Source organism: Myotis daubentonii, chromosome 1 (genome assembly GCF_963259705.1).
Source record: "Myotis daubentonii chromosome 1, mMyoDau2.1, whole genome shotgun sequence".
Taxonomy (NCBI): domain Eukaryota; kingdom Metazoa; phylum Chordata; class Mammalia; order Chiroptera; family Vespertilionidae; genus Myotis; species Myotis daubentonii.
In genome coordinates, this window is record NC_081840.1 from 42,127,764 (window position 1) to 42,148,082 (window position 20,319).

The 20,319-nt window shown below is 46.9% G+C and overlaps 1 protein-coding gene across 1 annotated transcript in view; it reads right to left on the minus strand.

Annotated features, from left to right (window-relative positions):
• Positions 1-3,457: 3,457 nt before the first annotated feature.
• The window catches only part of NOX5 (NADPH oxidase 5), a 41,136-nt gene continuing 24,274 nt past the window's right edge, over positions 3,458-20,319 (minus strand). Inside the window, exons 11-17 of the mRNA XM_059668607.1 lie at positions 18,238-18,402; positions 16,586-16,630; positions 16,151-16,275; positions 15,797-15,881; positions 14,594-14,693; positions 4,663-4,829; positions 3,458-3,647 (exon numbers count right to left, since the gene is read on the minus strand). Of these exons, the coding sequence (XP_059524590.1) occupies positions 3,516-3,647; positions 4,663-4,829; positions 14,594-14,693; positions 15,797-15,881; positions 16,151-16,275; positions 16,586-16,630; positions 18,238-18,402 (819 nt within the window). The 3' untranslated portion in view covers positions 3,458-3,515. The remainder of the gene's footprint in view (positions 3,648-4,662; positions 4,830-14,593; positions 14,694-15,796; positions 15,882-16,150; positions 16,276-16,585; positions 16,631-18,237; positions 18,403-20,319) is intronic.

A 20,319-nucleotide genomic window follows, 5' to 3' on the forward strand; every position in this document is an offset into this window, starting at 1 on the left:
ACTGTGAGGCTGGGCAGGTGCTTGGCCCAGGCCTGAATGCCGATGGCCCCGCGTCTGGACCAGTCCCAGGCCTGGAAGGGGCCTTTGTTTTAATATTCAGACCTTCAAAAGCGGGCTGCTTTGTACACTGAGTAGGGCGCTGTGACAGCCTCACATTTCAGAAGAGGCCCCCAGCTGGAGGGGGCAGACCCACGGCCCCAGATGTGTCTGAAACACTTTCATTTGAGAACTAATGAATATGAGGGAATTTTAGACGACACCTCAGACCATCTCTCCATTTTGTTTTATTCTTTTAAGAAATGTACACAGGCCATAACCTAAGTACACAGATAAAAGAGTAAAATACCACATGAGTAATACATGAAGTGCGTGGTGTAAAAATTCTATACCATGAAACATTACATGAGAAGTACATATGTATATGAAATAGAAAAGAGAAAAGCGCTAAAGTCCTCCTTTACCGCCTCCACTGTTGACCACCGTGAACTATTTGATGTGTCTCCTTCTCACTCTCTTCCACTGCATTTCTCCCTATTTATCCCAGACACAATACGCATACAGTTTATATTTTGTTATGTGAATAGGATCATAGCAACATTGGGTACTTTTTTTAACCTAACATTCTATTTGGGTTTCTTTTAAAAATAAAAGTATAAAACTAATACATGTTTATTATAAAAACTTCAAACTTTAAAGAGAGGAAGAAAATAAAAGTAAAATAAGCACCAAAAACAAAAAAAACCACCTATTTTCTTCCTGTCCCTCCAATTCCCACTCTCAGAGCAAAGAGATAAAATACACATATTTTTGTGTATCTTTTAAGAAATGATTATGCATATACTAGCATGTAAACACACACATCCTTCCTCTGTTCATTGTATGGATGAGGAAGTGAGAGCTCAGAGAGGTCACACAGCTGCCTGGGGCAGAGGCATATGTGGAGCCGGTGCCCTGCCTCAGAGGGCAAAGAGCTTTCCGCTGTACATCTCCCAGGCGTTTGCCCACAGCCAGCCTCGGCTGGTGTCTCTAATCCCTTCCTAACCTCAGCCTGGTCTGCAAGGCGATGACACTTCTCACTGTTGCCCTTGTCACCCCCCCCCCCCCCCCGAATGCTGTAGGTTCTCAGTGTATTCAGACTATACTTGTGCCGCTTGTCCGGGGACCTGCCTAACTGTTTGTTTCACGAATGCCTGCTGTGTCTGTCAGAGCTGTCCTAGCAGCAGACCGGCGTCTTGGAACCCGGCAAAGACATTCATTCAGGGAGCTGTGTTTGCACCTTTGTTCCCAGATCACACCTGACGGTTGTATGCAGAGGACCCTTCCCAAAGGTAATTCCATTTAAGCAACCCCTTGGCCTGGTGGGAACCGATGTCTGCATTAGGCCTATTGCCCCGCCCTCTGTGCTAGATCCTGGGGCCACAGGCCTGACCCTGCGGGACTCACAGCACACACCTGTGTCTGCAGCTAGCCTGTGTGTGTCAGCCTTAGCCATCTTGGGCCCAGATGTGTCTACAGCATTGCCAACATCTGGGTGAAAGGAGAAAAGTCAGCCAGCCATACGGATGCATTTGTTTCTTGCTGACAGTAGGATGGCACCATCTGGACATCTGGGAACCATCCAGTTGGACAGACGGTGTCACCTGTACACCACATATTTGATCCCGCCCCCTATGATGATACGAAATGGCAGAGCCTGGGCTTACAACTCTCCCCAGCCAGGCCTGTCCTGACTTGCAGATGGGAAAGAGGGAAGGCCAGAACCTGGTCACTGGGTGTGGGCAAGGGAGGGGTGTGTGTGTGTGTGTGTGTGTGTGTGTGCATGCATTTGTAGGTTGGGATGAGGAGCTGGCAGCTAGAGAAACTCTGACCTTGAAACTGAACTCTCCTGACATCGCAGTTCCGCCTGAGACTGGGCCTGGAGGTGCTGTCTCCCGCTGGGAGCTTTGGAGCGAGGGGCGGTCTTCTCTGCCTGCCTTTGATGCACTGCCGCTCAGGAAGCAGTCTCCTTCCCAGCAAACAGCTCCTCCTGGGATCCCTGGTTCTGCATCGCCCTCCAGTGGGAAACTGGAATATATCTGGAGAGAAAGCCTTCCAGCACACTTGGTCCCAAGTCAAACGCGTGGATTTTAGAACCTTAATGCTTTTCCTGTTCTCCTCCAACCCGACCCGTGGAAAAGAAAGGCACAAGCTACACCCCATCGGGAAGTGCCTGATCCCAGCCCCATGAAGGCAGTTTGGGGGATGAGTGTCTTAGTCTGTCACAGAAAAGACAGGACCTGGCAAGACCAGCTGCAAGGTGGAGGGTGCCCAGGAACCGCGGGGTTCCCCGGGGTTTGCAGTGCGGGGCAGCTCCGATCCAAGGAGGTGAGGCCGGCCCTCCCACTCCTGCCCGAAGCCCAGGGCCTCTCCTCCCCAAAGTGTCTCCTCGGAGAGCTTATGCATCTGCTGTCTCTGACATCCACTCCTGCCCAGACAGGGACAGGTGCAAGCAGAGGCTGGAGGGCGTGAGAGAGGGAGCCGCAACACAGCCTGAAGATGCAGAGACAACGACGTCCGGAGCGATAAGGACCCACAGGGATGGAAGGCCAATGTCCTGAGCACGGACGGTGGTGTCTCATTTCACTTGCAGTTGTGACGGGGCCATGTCGTCAGTCCCGTTTTTCAGATGAAGACACAGACTCGGAGAGGTTGCCAGGGCTGTACAGCTGGGTGTGGCTGAGCTCCGCTTCAGGTCACAACCCGCTTGATGTCCAGCACATGGCCTTTCTGTGACCCCGCAGACACACGGGCACCATCTCCATCCCGTTTCTCTAATGACTCGGTGCTTGGAGAGAAGGGAGAGACCCACATGCCGAGCAATGGGGGGGGGGGGGGGGGAGAGAGAGAGAGAGAGAGAGAGAGAGAGAGAGAGAGAGGACAAGGGGCACAGATAGAGAGATGATGGGAAGACAGTGACAGAGAGAAAGGTAAAAAAAAAAGATGCCTCTTATCTCTCCCTACAGGCATAAATTTTGGATAAAATACACATTCCAGGTCTCATCCCCAGATCTTCAGAATCAGAGTTTCTGGGAGTGGGACCCAGGAATCTACATTTAACGAAATGTCCTCTAAGTGGCAGAGTGGGCTTTGAAACGCATCCGGAAAGGAAGGTACATTGATGGGTGGATAGAGGAAGCGATGGGTGGATACTATGTCATAAAGCAAATACAGCAAAATGTTAACTGAGGGATCTAGAAAGTAGATAACACTGTTCACGGTACAATTCCCTTAATTTTCTGTATATTTGAAAAATTTCATAATAAAGTGGTGGGGGGGGGTGGATTTCCTGAAGGATTGTGATCATTAGGCAGGTCCAGGAAGGACCCCTGTTGGTTGTACTTTGGAGGAGCAGTTGCCCTGGAAACCTCCCATCCCACCCCCTCATGAAGGAAGTCCCCCTGCCCGCGGGCCCCTGAGGGGCACTGGGCAAGGCGACCCACCGGCTGGTGGGGTGGGCGGAGCTCGGAGAGGCGGGGCTAGAAGTTCTCTTGGAAGAATCTGAAGCTGAACTGCTCGCAGTGGACCCTGAGCACCTTGGCCAGGGCCGGGGAGCCGCAGAAGAAGACCTGCACCTTGCCCTTCTTCTCGGCGGCCACTTTCTGGAACACCTGGAGTCCGCGGGGTGGGGGAGAACAGAGGGAGGAGAGGTGGACTGTGGGCCCACCCCGCGGCACACCCACCTGAAGCTGGCAATGCCAGGGGTTGGCGGTGGCAGCCATGGCCATTTGTCTGCCCCCAGGAGGAATGCCAAGGCTCAGCTGCCTGTCTTCAGAGCGGAGAGTGTACCATGCAGCCATTCCTGTAGGAGCCATTGCCTGACCCCCACCCCAGGGAGGGGATGGGCCCTCGCCTAAGGAGCTGGTGTGAGGGGGAGACGCACACCCCACTGACTGCCCTGTTGGAGGACAGTGACGGAGCCCTGAGCGGCATGCTGACCCCAACTGCCCGGAACCTCGTGCTGTCCTCCAGCCGGCCACGCGCCTCCACTGAAAGGTCTTTCCTGAAGGCGGGCTTCTTCCCCCAGTGGGGACCCCTTTCCACCCCAGGTGCTGCTTCAGAGCTGCCTTTGCTGAAAGTCCTCTTTGGTGCCCGAGCACCCCTGGCCGCCGTTCCCCCTCAGCTCTCACTCCCGGGGCCTGGAGTATGGGCAGCAGTTGGAAAAGCCCTACTTCCTGGGTCCGTTGGTGAAACCCTAGCCCCCAGGTGGTAAGCACTCGGGGAAGAAAAATAAAACCAACCTGAGAAATAAAATAGGAAGGCTGCCAACTACCTTACGTCCCTGGGTCTCATTCCCCCGTCTGTACCAGGAAGGGATAAGACAAGGATGCCGTCCACTTGGGCCTCTGGCTCTGGTTCATAGGGGGTCAGGGGGAGACCCTGGAAGTCATATGGGCTAACTTCCTCTCTAAACAGATGGGGACACGGAGGCTCATCATGGAATACAGTGAGCGAGTGACGGATCCAGAAGTAGGTCCCCTGCCTCGGATCCAGCCCTGCGATCCTGGCTGGACCCCGATGCCAGCCTCACGCGTTGCCCTGGCTGCTGGGCCCTAATCTACCCGGCCACCGCTCAGGCTCTCAGCCACACGGGTCCCTGGGGCTGGGACTCCAGCCAGGCTTTACCTTGCTCCAGTCAGGCCGCCCCGGCTGGGTGCGCGTCTGGAGGCCCGTGATGGAGTCCTTCTTCTCCTTCTTGGCCACGAGGTCGAGAGCCATCTGCAGGCCGATGGCCTTCATGTCGTTCTTGCCCAGCGCAGAGGTCATGTACATGTGCAGCTCTAGGAAGCGGCCTACGTGGCGGGAGGAGAGGGTGGCACTGAAGGGCCAGCAGCTGTGATGGACACAGAACGTCAGCCACCTCGCCCTGGGGCTTGGAGGGACACCAAGAGGGCTTGGAACTCACACCTGCAGCCACCGTGTTCGCCCAGGACTCCCCTCCCCCACGTGCTGTGGACAGGAAGGAGCCCACTGCTTGAGCTGGGCCTGCTCTGCGCTCCGCATACATGAGTTGGTTCATATCCAGTGTCTAATGTGAGCCTCACCACCACCAGGGGTTCTGTTTCTAGAAGGAAATTAATCCCAGGGCATTGTGGCAGTCCTTGGGCTCCGAAGCGTGTGCCCTTCCATTCCACGTGGTGGCTGCTCTGGCAGGTGGGGGACACCAGCCATGCGCACACGAAATGGTAACTGAGACCAAAGGGCCAGGGGTTGAGTGAGAGGATGATGGCCAAGGCTACTGCTACGCAGGGAAGGGCTGGCATAGAGCTGCTCCCCTGGAGGTGGGGATTGGGTGAGGTCTTGGAAGAGGGGCAAGACTCAAAGAGGAGATGAAAGGAAGGCATCCCGAGAAGGGGAGCTAGCCTGCGCCCAGGGCAAGAGGCTGGAACGAACATGGTGATGGTGGGGCATGAAGTGACTGCCTGGCCGGAGCGGAGGATCCTTGAACAGGAGCAGCAGGCGGGGGACTGGACACTCTGAGGCTAGAACGCAAAAGGTCTGAGTGCCCAGCTAGGAAAGGGGGCCGGCGGAGGGCATCTGAGCAGAGCATGGCAGGATGGAAACAGCGTTTCAGAAAGGAGGGTCAGGGGCCAAAGGGAAAGGGCACAGGCTGACATCAGGGAGGCCATTAGGTCTGAGCAGCCTCAGTTAGATGCCTGCAATGGGACAGGTTAGCTGAGGTGCTGACCCCTTCTCGGCCCTCAGGGCAGCGGGAGCTCAGGTGGGCAGCTCTGTGTTCGGGCTCCTTCCTCCGTTTTCCCAGACACGGCATACAAATGGTACCGTTTTCCATGGTGCCACGATGGCCCGTGCACCCATGCACAGTCAGCAGTGGCAGGGCCTGCTCCAGGCTGTTGGATCCATGGGCTGATGATCACGCATCCTTCTCCTCCCCCCAGTCTAAAGGATTGTGCCGTTCTCAACTCGCTCTCGATGGTTTCATCTGGCACCATTAGCCCAGTTTCCCTTTGGCTTAAGGCAGGGGTCCTCAAACTTTTTAAACAGGGCGCCAGTTCACTGTCCCTCAGACCGTTGGAGGGCCGGACTATAGTTTAAAAAAAAAACTATGAACAAATTCCTATGCACACTGCACATATCTTATTTTGAAGTAAAAAAACAGGAACAAATACAATATTTGTATTTGCATGTGGCCCGCGGGCCGTAGTTTGAGGACCCCTGGCTTAAGGTCTCAGCCACTGTTAAAATGCAAATGGCCTTAGAAGGGACACCACTTTTTATGTCACATATCGGTGAACGTGAGTAGTGCTGGGTGGTGAGGGAGGGCGATGTACTACAAAGGATGCCCATCTGGGAGAGCCCTGACCCTCCGCACCCTCCTACGGTCACCACACCCCAGAGAGGGGTAGGAGAAGAGAGAAGGAGACCCCGTGTGGGAGGGAGGAGAAAGATCAGACCTGACATAGTTTCTCCCTCTTCAAAACAGCTGAGTTTGAGACAGTCATCCCATTTTTGGGACACTCTCCTAAGGAAATCATCCAAAGGAAGGAGAAAACCCCCACTATGTGCACAGATATATTAATTGTAGCTTTACTTATGGTGGTGGAGAACTAGGAATAAACAAAATGTCCAGTAGTAAAAGCTTGGTTAAATAATTTGTGGCAAGTCACTAACTATATCATTTATTAATAGCCATTAAATACGACTACTGCGATTGCTAAATTTATTGCGTAGTTTTACTACTTCTACTACTATTAAATTAATTGAGCAGCTACTATTTCTACTACCATTACTACTATATTTACTGAGCAGTTATTAAGCTCCACTCACTGTTGTAAGTGCTGCACTATGATATCTCACTTAATCCTCACAACAATCCCTTTGTATCCATATTTTTCAGATGAGGACTTTGAAGCAAAGCAGTTAAATAATGTGCCCAAGCTTCTATAGCTACTATGGGATAGAGATGCAAACCAAACAGAATGATGGAAGCTTAAGCTACAGAAATTGAAAAATGACAAATTACAAATTCTGTAACTCAAACCTCAGTATGAAATTAAAATCAGAGACCGTAATTTGAGGTAATAAAGGTGCTGACTCAAGTGGCCTTGAGAACGGAAAGCACTGGGTGAGCTGGTGCCCTTTGTTTACATGGATCAGGAAGAAGCAAACAGTAAATATTTATGTACCAGTAACTAGAAATTTAAATTAAATCTAAACTTTTCCCCTGCTTACTAACATCATAAAAATCCAGTTTCTAATGAATTGATGTGCACAAAAGCGTTCAAAACAAAGTGGGTGCTATGTAAATATTTGCTACAATTGTTATTTACAAGAAAGGGCAAGGAGCTTTATTGCGACCTTCCGAGGTTTAATAGTTATCTTCCAAAGACTGGCGGCGTGGCTTTAAGGCTTTAGCTGTTTGCTACAGTAAGCTACATCTGTTTGGATGTTTCCTGCAGAAAACAGTGTTTGATTACTTGAACTTATAAACTATGTTTATTATTGAAATTTGAATGTACTCATGGCATCCTTGTGACAGTTAAGCAGCCAAATAAGATCTAATTCCAATGAACTCAACCAGTATTTTTTTAAAAACACACACACGTAATTCTCTTGAAGTTAGGAACAGATCTAAAGATATTTCTCCTTGTGTAAGTTATCCCACAAGTAAAACAGAATGAAGCAGACACGATGAAGCTGCCCAGCCAGCATGGCCAGTGGCTGAGCATCGCCCTACGAACCAGGAGAAGGTCATGGTTCGATTCCCAGTCAGAGCACCTGCCCGGGTTGTGGGCTCAATCCCCAGTGCGGAGTGTGCAGGAAGCAGCCGATCAATGATTCTCTCTCATCGTTGATGTTTCTCTCTCTCTCTCTCTCCCTTCCTCTCAGATATCAATAAAAATATATTTTAAAAAATAATAATGAAGCTAACAGATTAACTTTAGGACACCGGTCAAAACATCAGTATCCCACAAAGGTGTCCCATGAAGGCTATGATATAACCCAGGAAAGCATGTCATCGTACACACGAAGCACTGGCTTAGCGAATAATGCAGAATGTACGTGTGTGTGTGTGTGGGGGGGGCACTGCAGGGGCGGGAGGAGGACATGTTTGATGAAAGTATAAAAGAAGGGCCCAAACAGTAAAAGAGCTCATATGTGCGAAGGTGGTGAATCTTTATCTTAGGCCACTCTTAAAATGTTTTTATTGCCACCGCATCAGGAAAAATACCGAGCATTCAACCCCAATACATATGTGTGCTTATTCACATGTTCATTTCAACTAACTGGCTATGTACATTAAAAATGTATGTTGGAGAAAAAGAACCATATTTACTTTCTCACCTTAAGCAACTAGAAAAATGGACAAAATACATAAAACAATGGTCAACAGGTAGTGCAAGACTGTAATTGCCAAGAAAGGAAAGCAAATGAAGTGAGCCTTGCAATTGTCCCAGCCTGGAGCTGCTCTCACTGAGCGAGAGGACAGAAATCGGGGTTCAAGGAGGCCAAGACAACTAGAATATACAGCACAATACTGGCAAAAGGGAACCACAGAGAGAGAGGGAAGGAAGACGAGAAAGAGGAAGGGAGGAAGTGAGGGAGTCAGGGAGGAGGGAGGGAGGACGCTAGCTCTGGAAATCTGCATAAAGGTTCCCCCAAGCCTTTGGCAAAGCATTAATCTGTACATGTCTGAAAGAAACTTCCTGGAGAACACTAGGCTGAACAGTACCTGGAGCTGAAAAGGAGCTGGGAATAATTTGTGCTTCCACCAGAAAGAGTAGGCAGATCTGGTAATACACAGGCCAGTAGGTAGAATCCTCAGAAGTATAATCTCTTAGTACTGGGGCTACATTAGTCCCATAATAAAGTCTGCCCTGGACTCACCGTACCAGAAGTTGAAGCAATTCCTGAAAGGATTCAAATTATCCGAAATAATGCAGCTGTGCACCAGAATAAAGTTAAAGAAATGCCACAAAATCCAGAACACAACAACATGCAATTCATAATGCCCAACAGCCAGTAAAAAGTTAATGGGCAGAGTAATCCCACTCCTAGGAACATATCCCAAGAAATCAGAAACACCAATCAGAAAGGACATATGCATCCCTATGTTCATAGCAGCACAATTTCCCATAGCTAAGATTTGGAAACAGCCTAAGTGCCCATCAGCAGGTGAGTGGATTAAAAAGCTGTGGTACATCTACACAATGGAAGACTACGCTATAAAAAAGAAGGAACTCTTACCATTCACAACAGCATGGATGGACCTGGAGAGCATTATGCTAAGCGAAATAAGCCAGTCAGAGAAAGATAAATATCACATGATCTCACTCATTTGTAGAATATAATGAACAACATAAACTGATGAACAAAAATAGATCCAGAGACCAGGAAGCATCGAACAGACTGTCAAACTTCAGAGGGAAAGCAGGGGAGGGGGAGTAAGAGATCAACCAAAGGACTTGTATGCAAGCATATAAGCATAACCAATGGACACAGACACTAGCAGGGTGAGGGCATGTGCTGGGGGGGTGGGGTGGGGGTGGCCAGGGAGAGGTCAATGGGGGGAAAAAGGAGACATATGTAATACTATATGTAATACTTTAAACAATAAAGAATAAAAGAAAAAGTTAATGGGCAGGCTAGGCCTGTGCGCTTGTGTGCCTGTAGGGGGTGGGCACCTGGGGGAGCCAAAAAGCCTACAGCACCTGGTATTCCCAGGCAGCCGCCCATTCCAAGATCAGCTGAGATTAGGCATGTTCAGGGTGGTACGGCCATAGACACTGAGAGGAGCCTCCAGGAGCCATAAGAGCCTGTGCCCTGCCTCCAGGTCCCTCAGCCCTTGGCTGCCACTCTGAGCTGGTGCTCTCCCCCTCCCTGGGACCAGATCTCTCCCTGAGCCTTTCACCTGCTCCTTGGCCTATCTCCTGAGCTTCCAAAGGGTGCAGGAGGGCACCTCCTTTGGGATTAGGATTCCCTGGGTAGTGTGGAAGGGGGTGCCCTTCCCAAATGGATAGGATGGAGCCCCCTAAGGATCACGGAAAGGGCGTAGGGGGCAGGGTCAGCACCGGCCTTCTGTCTGGGGGAGGGGTTAAAAAAAAGAAAAAAAAAGTTATCCAGCATGAAAAGAAGCAGGAGAACACGATTCATAACTAGGAGAAAATTAGTAATTAGAAACAGACCCAGAAATAGTAGATATGATGGACTGAGACATATTACACAAATTTATAAATGTGCTTGAGAATATCAAATCAAAACAAAGCAGGTAGGATGAGGAGAGAAGTGAAAGACATAAAAGAGACCCAAGTGGACCTTCTAGAGAAGAAAAATATAATGACAGAATGAAAAATACAATGGGTAGGATTAACAGCTATTTTAGGCCCGTTGGTTTTTCAAATAAATTTTAGAATCAGCTTCTCAATAACCTTTTTTTAAAAACCTGGTCAAATTTTGATTAGGGTGGGAATGACAGATAAGGTACTGCAGAAGGGAAGATCAGTGATCTTGAAGAGACAGCGATAGAAACTACCCAAAATGCACACAGGTTGAGAGAAAGGGGGGAAAAAACAAAAACAGAGTCTCAGTGACCTGTGGAATATCACGCTGTCTAACATCTTCATAATTGAAGTGACAGGAGGGAAAGAGGAGAGAGAAAAACATGTAAAGAAAGAGTGGCTGAAGTTTATCCAAATTTGATGGGAACTCCAAGTTCATATATCCAAGAAGTTTAATGAACTCCAAGTACAAGAAATATAAAGAAAACCACTTGCCAGAAATGTTTTGTAGTTTTCAGTGCACAGAGCTTGCCCATATTTTGCTATATTTATCCTTAAGTGTTTCATGTTTTAAAATTTTTTCAATTACAAATTATTTGTTGTTAGTAAATAATAATACAATTGATTTTTGCATATTGACTTTACATCCTGACCTTGTTGAACTCGCTATGAGACTGATCTAAATGAGATAAAATTACAAAACTTTTAAAAGGCAACATAGGAGAAAAAACTCATGACTTTGGTAAAGTAAAGATATTAGATAGGAAACAAAAAGCATGAATAATAAAAGAAAAAAATGATAATTTGAATATCATCAAAATTTAAAAATTTGTGCTTCAAAAGACAGTTTAACAAAATGAAAACACAAACCACAGACTGGGGGAATGTATCTGTACAAAGCACACCTGACAGTAGACCTGTTTCCGGAATATGTATATTACTCTTACAACTTAATAAAGAAGAAGACAAACATCTGGATTTAAAAAGTGGACTAAATATTTGAAACTTTACTAAGATGTATAAACAACAAATAAGAACATGAAAAAATGTTCAATATCATTAATCATTAAAGAAATGCAAATTAAGAGCAGATTAAAATATCCCCATACACCCACTAGAACAGCTAAAATTAAAAAGACACCAATATCAAATCTTGGTGAACTTGTGGAGCAACTGGAACTCTCATCCATTGCTGATGGTAATGCAAAATGATACAGCTACTTTGGAAAACAATTTGGCAGTTTGTTAATAAATTTAAACTTAACACATACCCAGCAATTTTAAATATTTTAAAATATTTTTAAAAATTTTAAATATTTACCCCAAAGAGATAAAAACATATGTTCACACAAGGACTTGTATGCACGTATGTATAGTAGTTTTATTCAAAATAGCTAAAAAAGTTAAAAGCAACTCTAATATCCATCAACAAGTGAATGGAAAAACAGACTGTGATATATTGTAAAATAGAAAACTATTCAGTGCTAAAAGGAATTTACATACAACAGCATGGATAAATCTCAAAGATATTACGTTAAGTGAAAGAAGTAACATAGAAAAGACTATGGATTATATTATTCCTTTTATGAAATTCCAGAAACTACAGTGATAGAAAGCAGATCAGTGGTTGCCAAGGATTACAAGTTGAGGGGAGGATGTTGATGCAAAATGTGATGAGGGAACTTTTGGGGGGGATAATAGAAATGCTCCCCATTTTGATTGTGCTGATGGTTACACAACTGTACGCATTTGTCTAGATGTCATTGTGTTCATTGTGAGTTTTATTGTCTGTAAATTATCCCTAAACAACTTTTTTCTAAAGGGCATGAATAAGAATCATCTGAGAAGTATGTTAAAATCAAACTCTCAATGTCATTTTTTTTTTTTTTTGGTCAGTCTTCACCAGACGATATTTTTCCATTGCTTTTTAGAGAAAGTGGAAGGGAGAAGAAGAGACAGAGAAATAGAAACATTGATTGGTAGCCTCCCACATAGGCCCCAACCAGGGTTGGGGATCAAACCTGCAACTGAGATACAGGTACATGCCCTTGACTGGGATTGAACCCTGGACCCTTCAGTTTGCAGGCCAATGCTCTATCCACTGAGCCAAGCCATCTAGGGCCAAATGTCACTTTTTAAAGAGATAGAACAAAAAAATTATCAGATTTGTATGATCCTGAATAGCCAAAGCAATCCTGAGAAAAAAGAATGAAGCCAGAGTTATCACACTACCCAATTTCAAATTTATACAGAGTAACAATAATCAAAACAGCATGGTATTGGCAGAAAAACAGACACACAGACCAATGGAAAAGAATTGCAAGCCCATAAATAAAACCACGTGTATTTGGGCAAATAATTTTTGACAAAGGAGCCAAAAACACATAATGGAGAAAAGAAAGTCTCTTCAATAAATGGTGCTAGGAAAATTGGAAAGCCACCTGCAAAAGAATGAAACTAGACTACAGTTTGTCCTCATATACAAAATTAATTCAAAATGGATTGAAGACCTAATTATAGATCTGAAACAATAAATTACAAAGAAGAAAAAGTAGGTACTAAACTCATGGATCTTGGTCTTAGAGAAGATTTTATGAATTTGACCCCAAAGGTCAAGGGAAGTAAGGGCAAAATTAAATGAATGGGACTATATCAAACTAAAAAGCTTCTGCACAGCAAAAGAAACTACCAATAAAACAGAAAGGTATCAACCAAATGGGAGATGATATTTGCAAACAACAGCTCCGACAACGGGTTAATATTCAAACTATATAAAGAACTCATACATCTCAACACCAAACAATCCAATTAAAAAAAATGGGCAGAGGACCTGAACAGACACTTCTCCTGAGAAGATATTCAAATGGCCAACAGATATATGTCAACTTCACTAGCTCTTAGGGAAATGCAAATCAAAACTACAATGAGATACCAGCTCATACCTATTAGGATGGCTATTATCAACAAGACAAGAAATAACAAGTGTTAGAGAGGTTGTGGAGAAAAGGGAACCCTCATTCACTGCTGGTGGGAATGTAAACTGCTACAACCACTATGGAAAACAGTATGGTGCTTCCTCAAAAAACTTACGAATAGAGTTACCATATGACCCAGCCAATCTTCTGGGTATCTCCTGGAAAAACTTGAAAACATTTATTTGAAAAGTTATATGCACCTCTATGTTCGTTGCAGCACTATTCATGGTGGCCAGTACATAGAACAACCAAAATGTCCTTTGATAGATGGTTAGATAAAGGAGATGTGGTTCGTATATACTATGGAATACTACTCAGCCATAAGAAAAGATGAAATACTGCCATTTGTGACAACATGGATGGACTTTGAGAACATTATGCTAAGCGAAATAAGTCAGTCAGAAAAAGCTAAGAACCATGATTTCACTCATACGCAGGACATAAAACTGAAACGCATAGACAAAAGACAATAGTATGGCAGTTACCAAAGGGAAGGTGGTGGTGGGTAGTAAAGTGTAAAGGGGGCCAAATATATGGTGACGGAAGATGATTTGACTTTGAGTGGTGTGCACACAATGCCATCTACAGATCATGTGTCATAGAAATGCACACTTGAAACCTAGATAATCTTATTAACCAATGTCACCCCTATACGTTTAATAAAAATCTATAATAATGAAAGTGTAATATGCTAATTAGACCAGATGTCTTTCATTCCAGACAAAGTTGCTGTGGGGGTGGGGGCTGGGGGGCTGAGGCAGAGGCGGCAGAGGCCCCTGGCCACAGCGATGGCGGGTGGGGGCTGAGGCCAAGGCTCTTGCGTGAATTTCGTGCATTGGGCCTCTAGTAAATAAATAAAGGACTAGCAATCTGTGGGAATAAAATAAATTTTTAAAAAAGGTATGAATAAGAATCACCTGAGAAGGATGTTAAAATGTTTGCTCTTGGGCCTCCCCCCAGAGAATTTGCTTTGAAAGGTCTCAGGTGAGGCCTTGAAATCTAAATTTTCAACAAGTGTTCACTTTGAATGAAAAGAAATGTCATGAAAAAGAGAAATAAGAGAAATTAGAAAAAAGAAGAGCATACATTTTTATAAAATGTGAATAAGAAAAAATACCAGAAGGAAATCTTTTAAAATGCCGGGAATAGACAAGATAGCTGGATGGATTATGAATGATTTTTTTCTCCTTTATGTTTGGTTTCACAAAATGTTGCATTTAAGTGGAAAATAAAAGCAATCCTCTCTCTCCCACATTTTTTATAGAAATAGAATAATCTAAACACCTTCTCACAAAGACCCGGCCCCACTCCCACCCTCCTCAGGCCCTGTCCCTCTCCTACCCTCTAGAGGCTCCTCGGCCTGGTCCATCTCCAGTTTGGTCAGCAGGCTCACAAACCACTCGAAGGACCGCTGGTCTCGGTTGATCCAGATGAAGTCCACCTAGAGAGAGGGGCCCTTCAGTTCTGAGGTGGGGCCTACCAAGTTCACAGCTCATGTCTGCTCCCCAAGGCCTGTATGATGACCCTGGCATGATCAGGGTACACATTATCATCCCCATTTAAGGAGGGGGAAGCTGAGGCTCACAGAGGTGAGGAGCCTTGACCAGGCCACAGAGCAGCATGGAGCCAGAACCCAGGTTCCTAACTGTTGGGTCAGGATTTTCTTTAATAATCTATTGTTAAAGCAAGCAATGTACTGGGATCTTAAGCATAGGACAGCCAGAAAAACATTACTTATTTATTTATTTAAAAAAATCCTCACCCAAGGATATGTTTTTATTGATTTTTAGAGAGAGGGGAAGGAACAGAGGGAGAGAGAAACATCAATCTGTTGCCTCCTGTAACACACAGTGACGGGGATCGAACCTGCAACCTAGGTATGTGCCCTGACTGAGAATGCCACCTTTTGGTGTATGGGATAATGCTCCAACCAACTGAGCCACACCGGCTAGGGCCACAGTACTTATTTTTTAAGAAATTCTTGCCTGGCCAGCATGGCTCAGTGGTTGAGCATTGACCTATGAACCAGGAGTTCACAGTTCGGTTCTAGGTCATGGCACATGTCCAGGTTTCGGGCTTGATTTTCAGGAAGGGGGCATGCAGGAGGCAGGCGGTCAATGAATCTCCCTCATCATTGATGTTTCTATCTCCCTCTCCCTCTCCCTTCTTCTCTGAAATCAATAAAAATATTTTTAAAAAAGAAATTCTTTGAAGTGGCCTAGTCAAAATAATAAATTTTGAAAAGGCAAATGTTTTCATTTTTAAAACCACCAGGTGGTGGCTAGTAAGCATCATGCTATAACTGGATCCAGACTGCCTCACTTTCAAGCTCCTTGGTCTTTAATGAGATGCTGTCCTCAGAACATCTCTCAGGGGTGAAGAGGGGTGATGGAAGGGGGGAGGCCTAGACACTCAGGAGGCTCCAGGAAATGCAGGGCACTGGGGGAAGTGTAGGGGCCAGCAGACCCAGCAGGAGGGCCTGGCTCCTGTTCCGGATGGTCTCCCAGGGGAGGGGCCCCGGCCTGCTGCGAGGGCCATGCTCACCTTGTGGAGCTTCATGTCTTCGTCCTGGATGCCCTCCATCCAGCAGTGCTGGCAGTTGGGGCAAATGTGCTTTCTCTTCTGGTACCTTAGGGGAGGCAGGAGCGGGGGTTTTGAATTTGTGATGAGTAGGAGGCTTTAGGACCTCAGAGTACAGTGCAGGGGCCAGGGAAGGAGGATGGGGTGACAGAACCGACCCTATGAGAAAGGAGAGGGATGAGACCCTGAAAAAAGAGGCTGTATGTGCAGGGGAGGAAAGAAAGAAAAGGGGAAGGAGATACTGAAAGGAGAGAAGGGAGCGGGGAGGGAAAGAGAAGAGGGGAGGGCTCTCTCAGGACTCTGCTGCAGGCCACCCACCTGTACATGATGCTCTGCAGGATGGAAGCAAAGGGCGTGATGCCAATGCCCGCCCCGATGAGCACGGCATGCTCAGAGGCGAAGATCCTGCGGGTGGGGGTTCCATAAGGGCCATCGATGTAGCACTGTGCACCGGAGAGGTTGCAGGGAAGAGAGAGGTGAGTGGGTGCGGGGAGAGCTGGACCCCAAGGCCTTAGGACTCCCTTTCTACACAGGCAGCTGTCTCCTGGCCTGGAACCAGGTCTAAGCTCTGTGCTCTGAGTTCACTTCTGGGCGAGCCCTAGAATCTCAGAATGCAGAGCTGATGGGAACAGGGCTCCCCCAGCACCCCTGCGTGCCCCTGGGCCTGGGGGGTTTGGTTCCATCCTCTGGACATCTGGAAATCAGCCCGGGGAGAATGGAGGGCCTGGGGCAGGGGATCCCGGAGCCACTCACCTTGATGTTACAGAGTTGGTGGTTCTCAGGGGGCATCTCAGAGACCTGCAAGGAGTACAGCAGTGAGCTGTGGGTCTCTGGGAGTGGGCATGGCAGGCGTTTCTCAGAGGCTTCCGAGCGCTTGCCAGCCTGAGCGACTTCACTAAAAGGGCATTGCCTTTTCTGCCCCCACCATTCCAGGGAGCATGGCGCCCTTCTGGGAGAGAACATCAGTGGTATTCTGGAAAAATCACTCACTCTTCAGCAACAGCAACAAAACTCCTGCATGTTAAGTTTGCTGATTTCTGGTGTGAATAGCGCTGTGATGGCTCCCACCAAGGTCTGCATTTAATAACTGGCTCTCAGAATTCCTGGGAACTTAACCATCAGCTCTTGCGGGCCATTACCAGTCAGCTTCAGGGTGTGACCAGACACATGTTCCACTCTGTCTCCAGCCCCTCCCAAGAACTGTCACGTCTCTAGACAATTCCCTGCCCTTGAACGTTCCTTCCCCTCAGCCCAGAACACCCTTTCCCCTGACCCAGCTGGCCAATTCCTGTGCATCCTTCAGTGTGCAGCTGCTGTGAAGTGGTCGCTCCTCCCTGAAGCTCTGCCCAGCTGACCCAGGCAGAAAGCCAGTGGCTGGCCGACCGGAGCCCCTGGGACAGGGAGCGGGCCTGCCTGACTCCTCGGGGCCTGAGCAACAGCCGCAGACAGACTGGATTTGTTGAGGTCAAATTCTGGAGGTGAAGGAAGCAGACCCCCAGCAGGCTACAGGGTCCTGCGCTAACTCCCTCTCTGGCACCAGAAGGCAGAGTTAGGAGGGACCTTCGCTGTCATCCTGGCCAAACCCTCATTTCACAGAAGGGAAGCTGCGTCTGAGAGCGCACCAGTGACCCACCCAGCCGCCCCCCTCCCCCCGCCCCCCACCAGCTGGGGCAGAGCCGAGTGTCCTGGGGCCTGGCCAGTGTTCTTCACATGGCACCTTTGTCTGAGGAGACGGACTGCTGTGTTCCCAATGTGTGGGATGTGAAGTACTTCTGGTGACTTTGGGAGATACACTGTGAGGGACCTAGATCTTTCTATGTTTTTTAATCCCTCTGATTGCAAAGAGAAAGCCCTACATTATCATTTCTACGTCTTTAGCATTTACTAATCCCTCCTCTTTTGTTTTCTTTTAACAAAGAGAGAGAGAGAGAGAGAGAGAGAGAGAGAGAGAGAGAGAGAGAGAGAGAGAGAGAGAATGGGCAGAGCAGTGGAGTGCAGCTTCAGGCTCTGAACCTTGGCAGGCAGAAACATCTGATAAGAGTCTAATAACATTGGTTTTCATTGTTTTTACTCTTAGAGCTACTGTCTGTTTCTGGCAGAGGATATCGCTTTCCCACTAACAGTAGCCACCAGGAGCGTCCTTTTTAAATACAAGTAAGTGTAAAGTAATGTTGGGACACAAAGGGAAATGTGAGGTAGGAAATATTATGGTGGGAAGTGAATCTGGCAAAAGTGATGAGGGTGGGAGGGAGATGACTGTGCAGAAACACCGGGAAATGTGAGGTCTTCCTGCAGGTGGCTGCCCTTAAGGCCCTCTCTTCCAAGTTCCAAGGACCCGCCACCCCGGGGGGACAAACCACTGGCTCCCCAGCCTCCAGCCCGGCTTCCTCAGCCCGACCACTTACCAGAACCCGGTTGCTGGCCGGGGCTCCGCACCGCGCCTGGGTCCCGGCCTGTGTCCCTGCGTGCCCCGGGCCTGCGCCCCCCAGCCACGGGGCTCCCTCGCATTTGTAGGCTATCAGCTCCACACTGACGTCCCTGTTGGACGCCGCTGCTCCCTGTGCCACGGCCTTGGAATAAATGGGCTGGGATTGCAAATCCTTCTTGGTTTCAAAATGGGAATTGTTTTATTATTTAAATCACAAAAGTAATACATTAGTTTTAAAGATTCAGATATTACAGAATGTTAACGAATAGAGTGAAAAGGGACCTGAATCAGGTAATATGACTTCTTTAAGCATTTTCTCTATGTCCTTCTAGACTTCCTCTCTCTCCACCACCCCCCTCTCTCTCACATTCTCTCTCTCTCTCTCTCTCTCTCTCTCTCTCTCTCTCTCTCTCTCTTATATAAATGGAACATATTGCTTTGTAATCTGGCTTTTCCACTTTATTATATCTTAACTAGGTTTCCATGCTTTCCAGTGCATATCTTTTTTTAGGGACCTATATTCCATTATAAGGGTGATGGGTAACTTATTTTGCTACTTTCCTATTGTGGAATTTTGATTATCCTTATTTCCTCATTATTGTTAACAACTACCATATACAAAATAGCACCTTTTTCATCTCTGTCCTTTACTCCAGCGATTTTCAGCCCGTGTGCCGCAAGAATTTTTAAAATATGCAATACCTGAGTATTTAGTTAGGGCACAGACCTCTTTTCTCTTAGATTGCTGAATGAAAAAATGACAATAGCTAACACAACAATAGCAGTCAGATGTGAATGCCCTGTCTTGAACCATAAATATATAGATCATAGCCTAGCTGGTTTGTGAACTGAATGGTCCCGGGTTCAATTCCAGTCAAGAGCACATGCCTGGGTTGTGGGCTTGATCCCTAGTGTGGGGCGTGCAGGAGGCAGCAAATCAATGATTCACTCTCATCATTGATGTTTCTATCTCTCTCTGTCTTGCTTCCTCTCTGAATCAATAAAAATATATTTTAAAACAAATATATAGAACATATAATAGTGTTGCATTTTTTAAAAAATATATTTTATTGATTTTTTACAGAGAGGAAGGGAGAGGGATAGAGAGTTAGAAACATCGATGAGAGAGAAACATCGATCAGCCACCTCCTGCACACTCCCTACTGGGTATGTGCCCACAACAAAGGTACATGCCCCTTGACCAGAATCAAACCTGGGACCCTTGAGTCTGCAGGACGACACTCTATCCACTGAGTCAAACCGGTTAGGGCATAATACATTTTTTGTGTGCCACAGCATTTTAGTAATTAGCTTATGTGTGACATGCTATGAAAAAGGTTGAAAATTGCTACTTTATCTTGATTTGTTTTCATAGCATTTATTATCACTTGACACTGTTTCTATTTTATTTGTTTATTGGCTGTCTCTTCAGAACATAAGCAGTGAATGTATCTGTCTTGCTCACTGATATGTCTCCAGCATCTAGTACAGTACTTAGGAAACAGTAGGTGCTATGCTCAATAAATGTTTGCTAAATGAATGAACAAGGTGCTTAAGGTATTCTTGTGCACCTGTCCAACTAGCTTTTTAGGATAAATCCCTAAAAATGGAATTGCTGGGCCAGTGGGTATAGATATTTAAAATGCTGCCACTTATGGCCAGACTGCCCGCCAAAAAGATTGTGCCGATGTATTTTTTGTCAGAGGTGTGCCAGGTCCCAAAGGAAACACAGCTTTTAACAATTCCCGGTGTGCCATAACTCACCTAGCTTCAAAAGGCAGCTTCCTCCTTCAGGAAGTTTCCCCTGGTTAACAGTAGACAATGCTCTCTCATTTCTACCTGCCCCTCCATTTCCCAAACCGTTGCTCTGGGCACCATTCCAGGAGGGCTCTCTGGTCTGACCCGGCAGGATTCCCCCTGGTTTCCCCTGGACTTCAAATCCTTACAGGGCCAGGCAGGGCAGGGCCAGGCCTGGGGGCTTCTCTCCTTTTGACCTTCCACAGGGTTTGCAGCCTGGCGGTACAGCCCACTAAGTGTTCAGGCGCCCTCCGTCTCCATC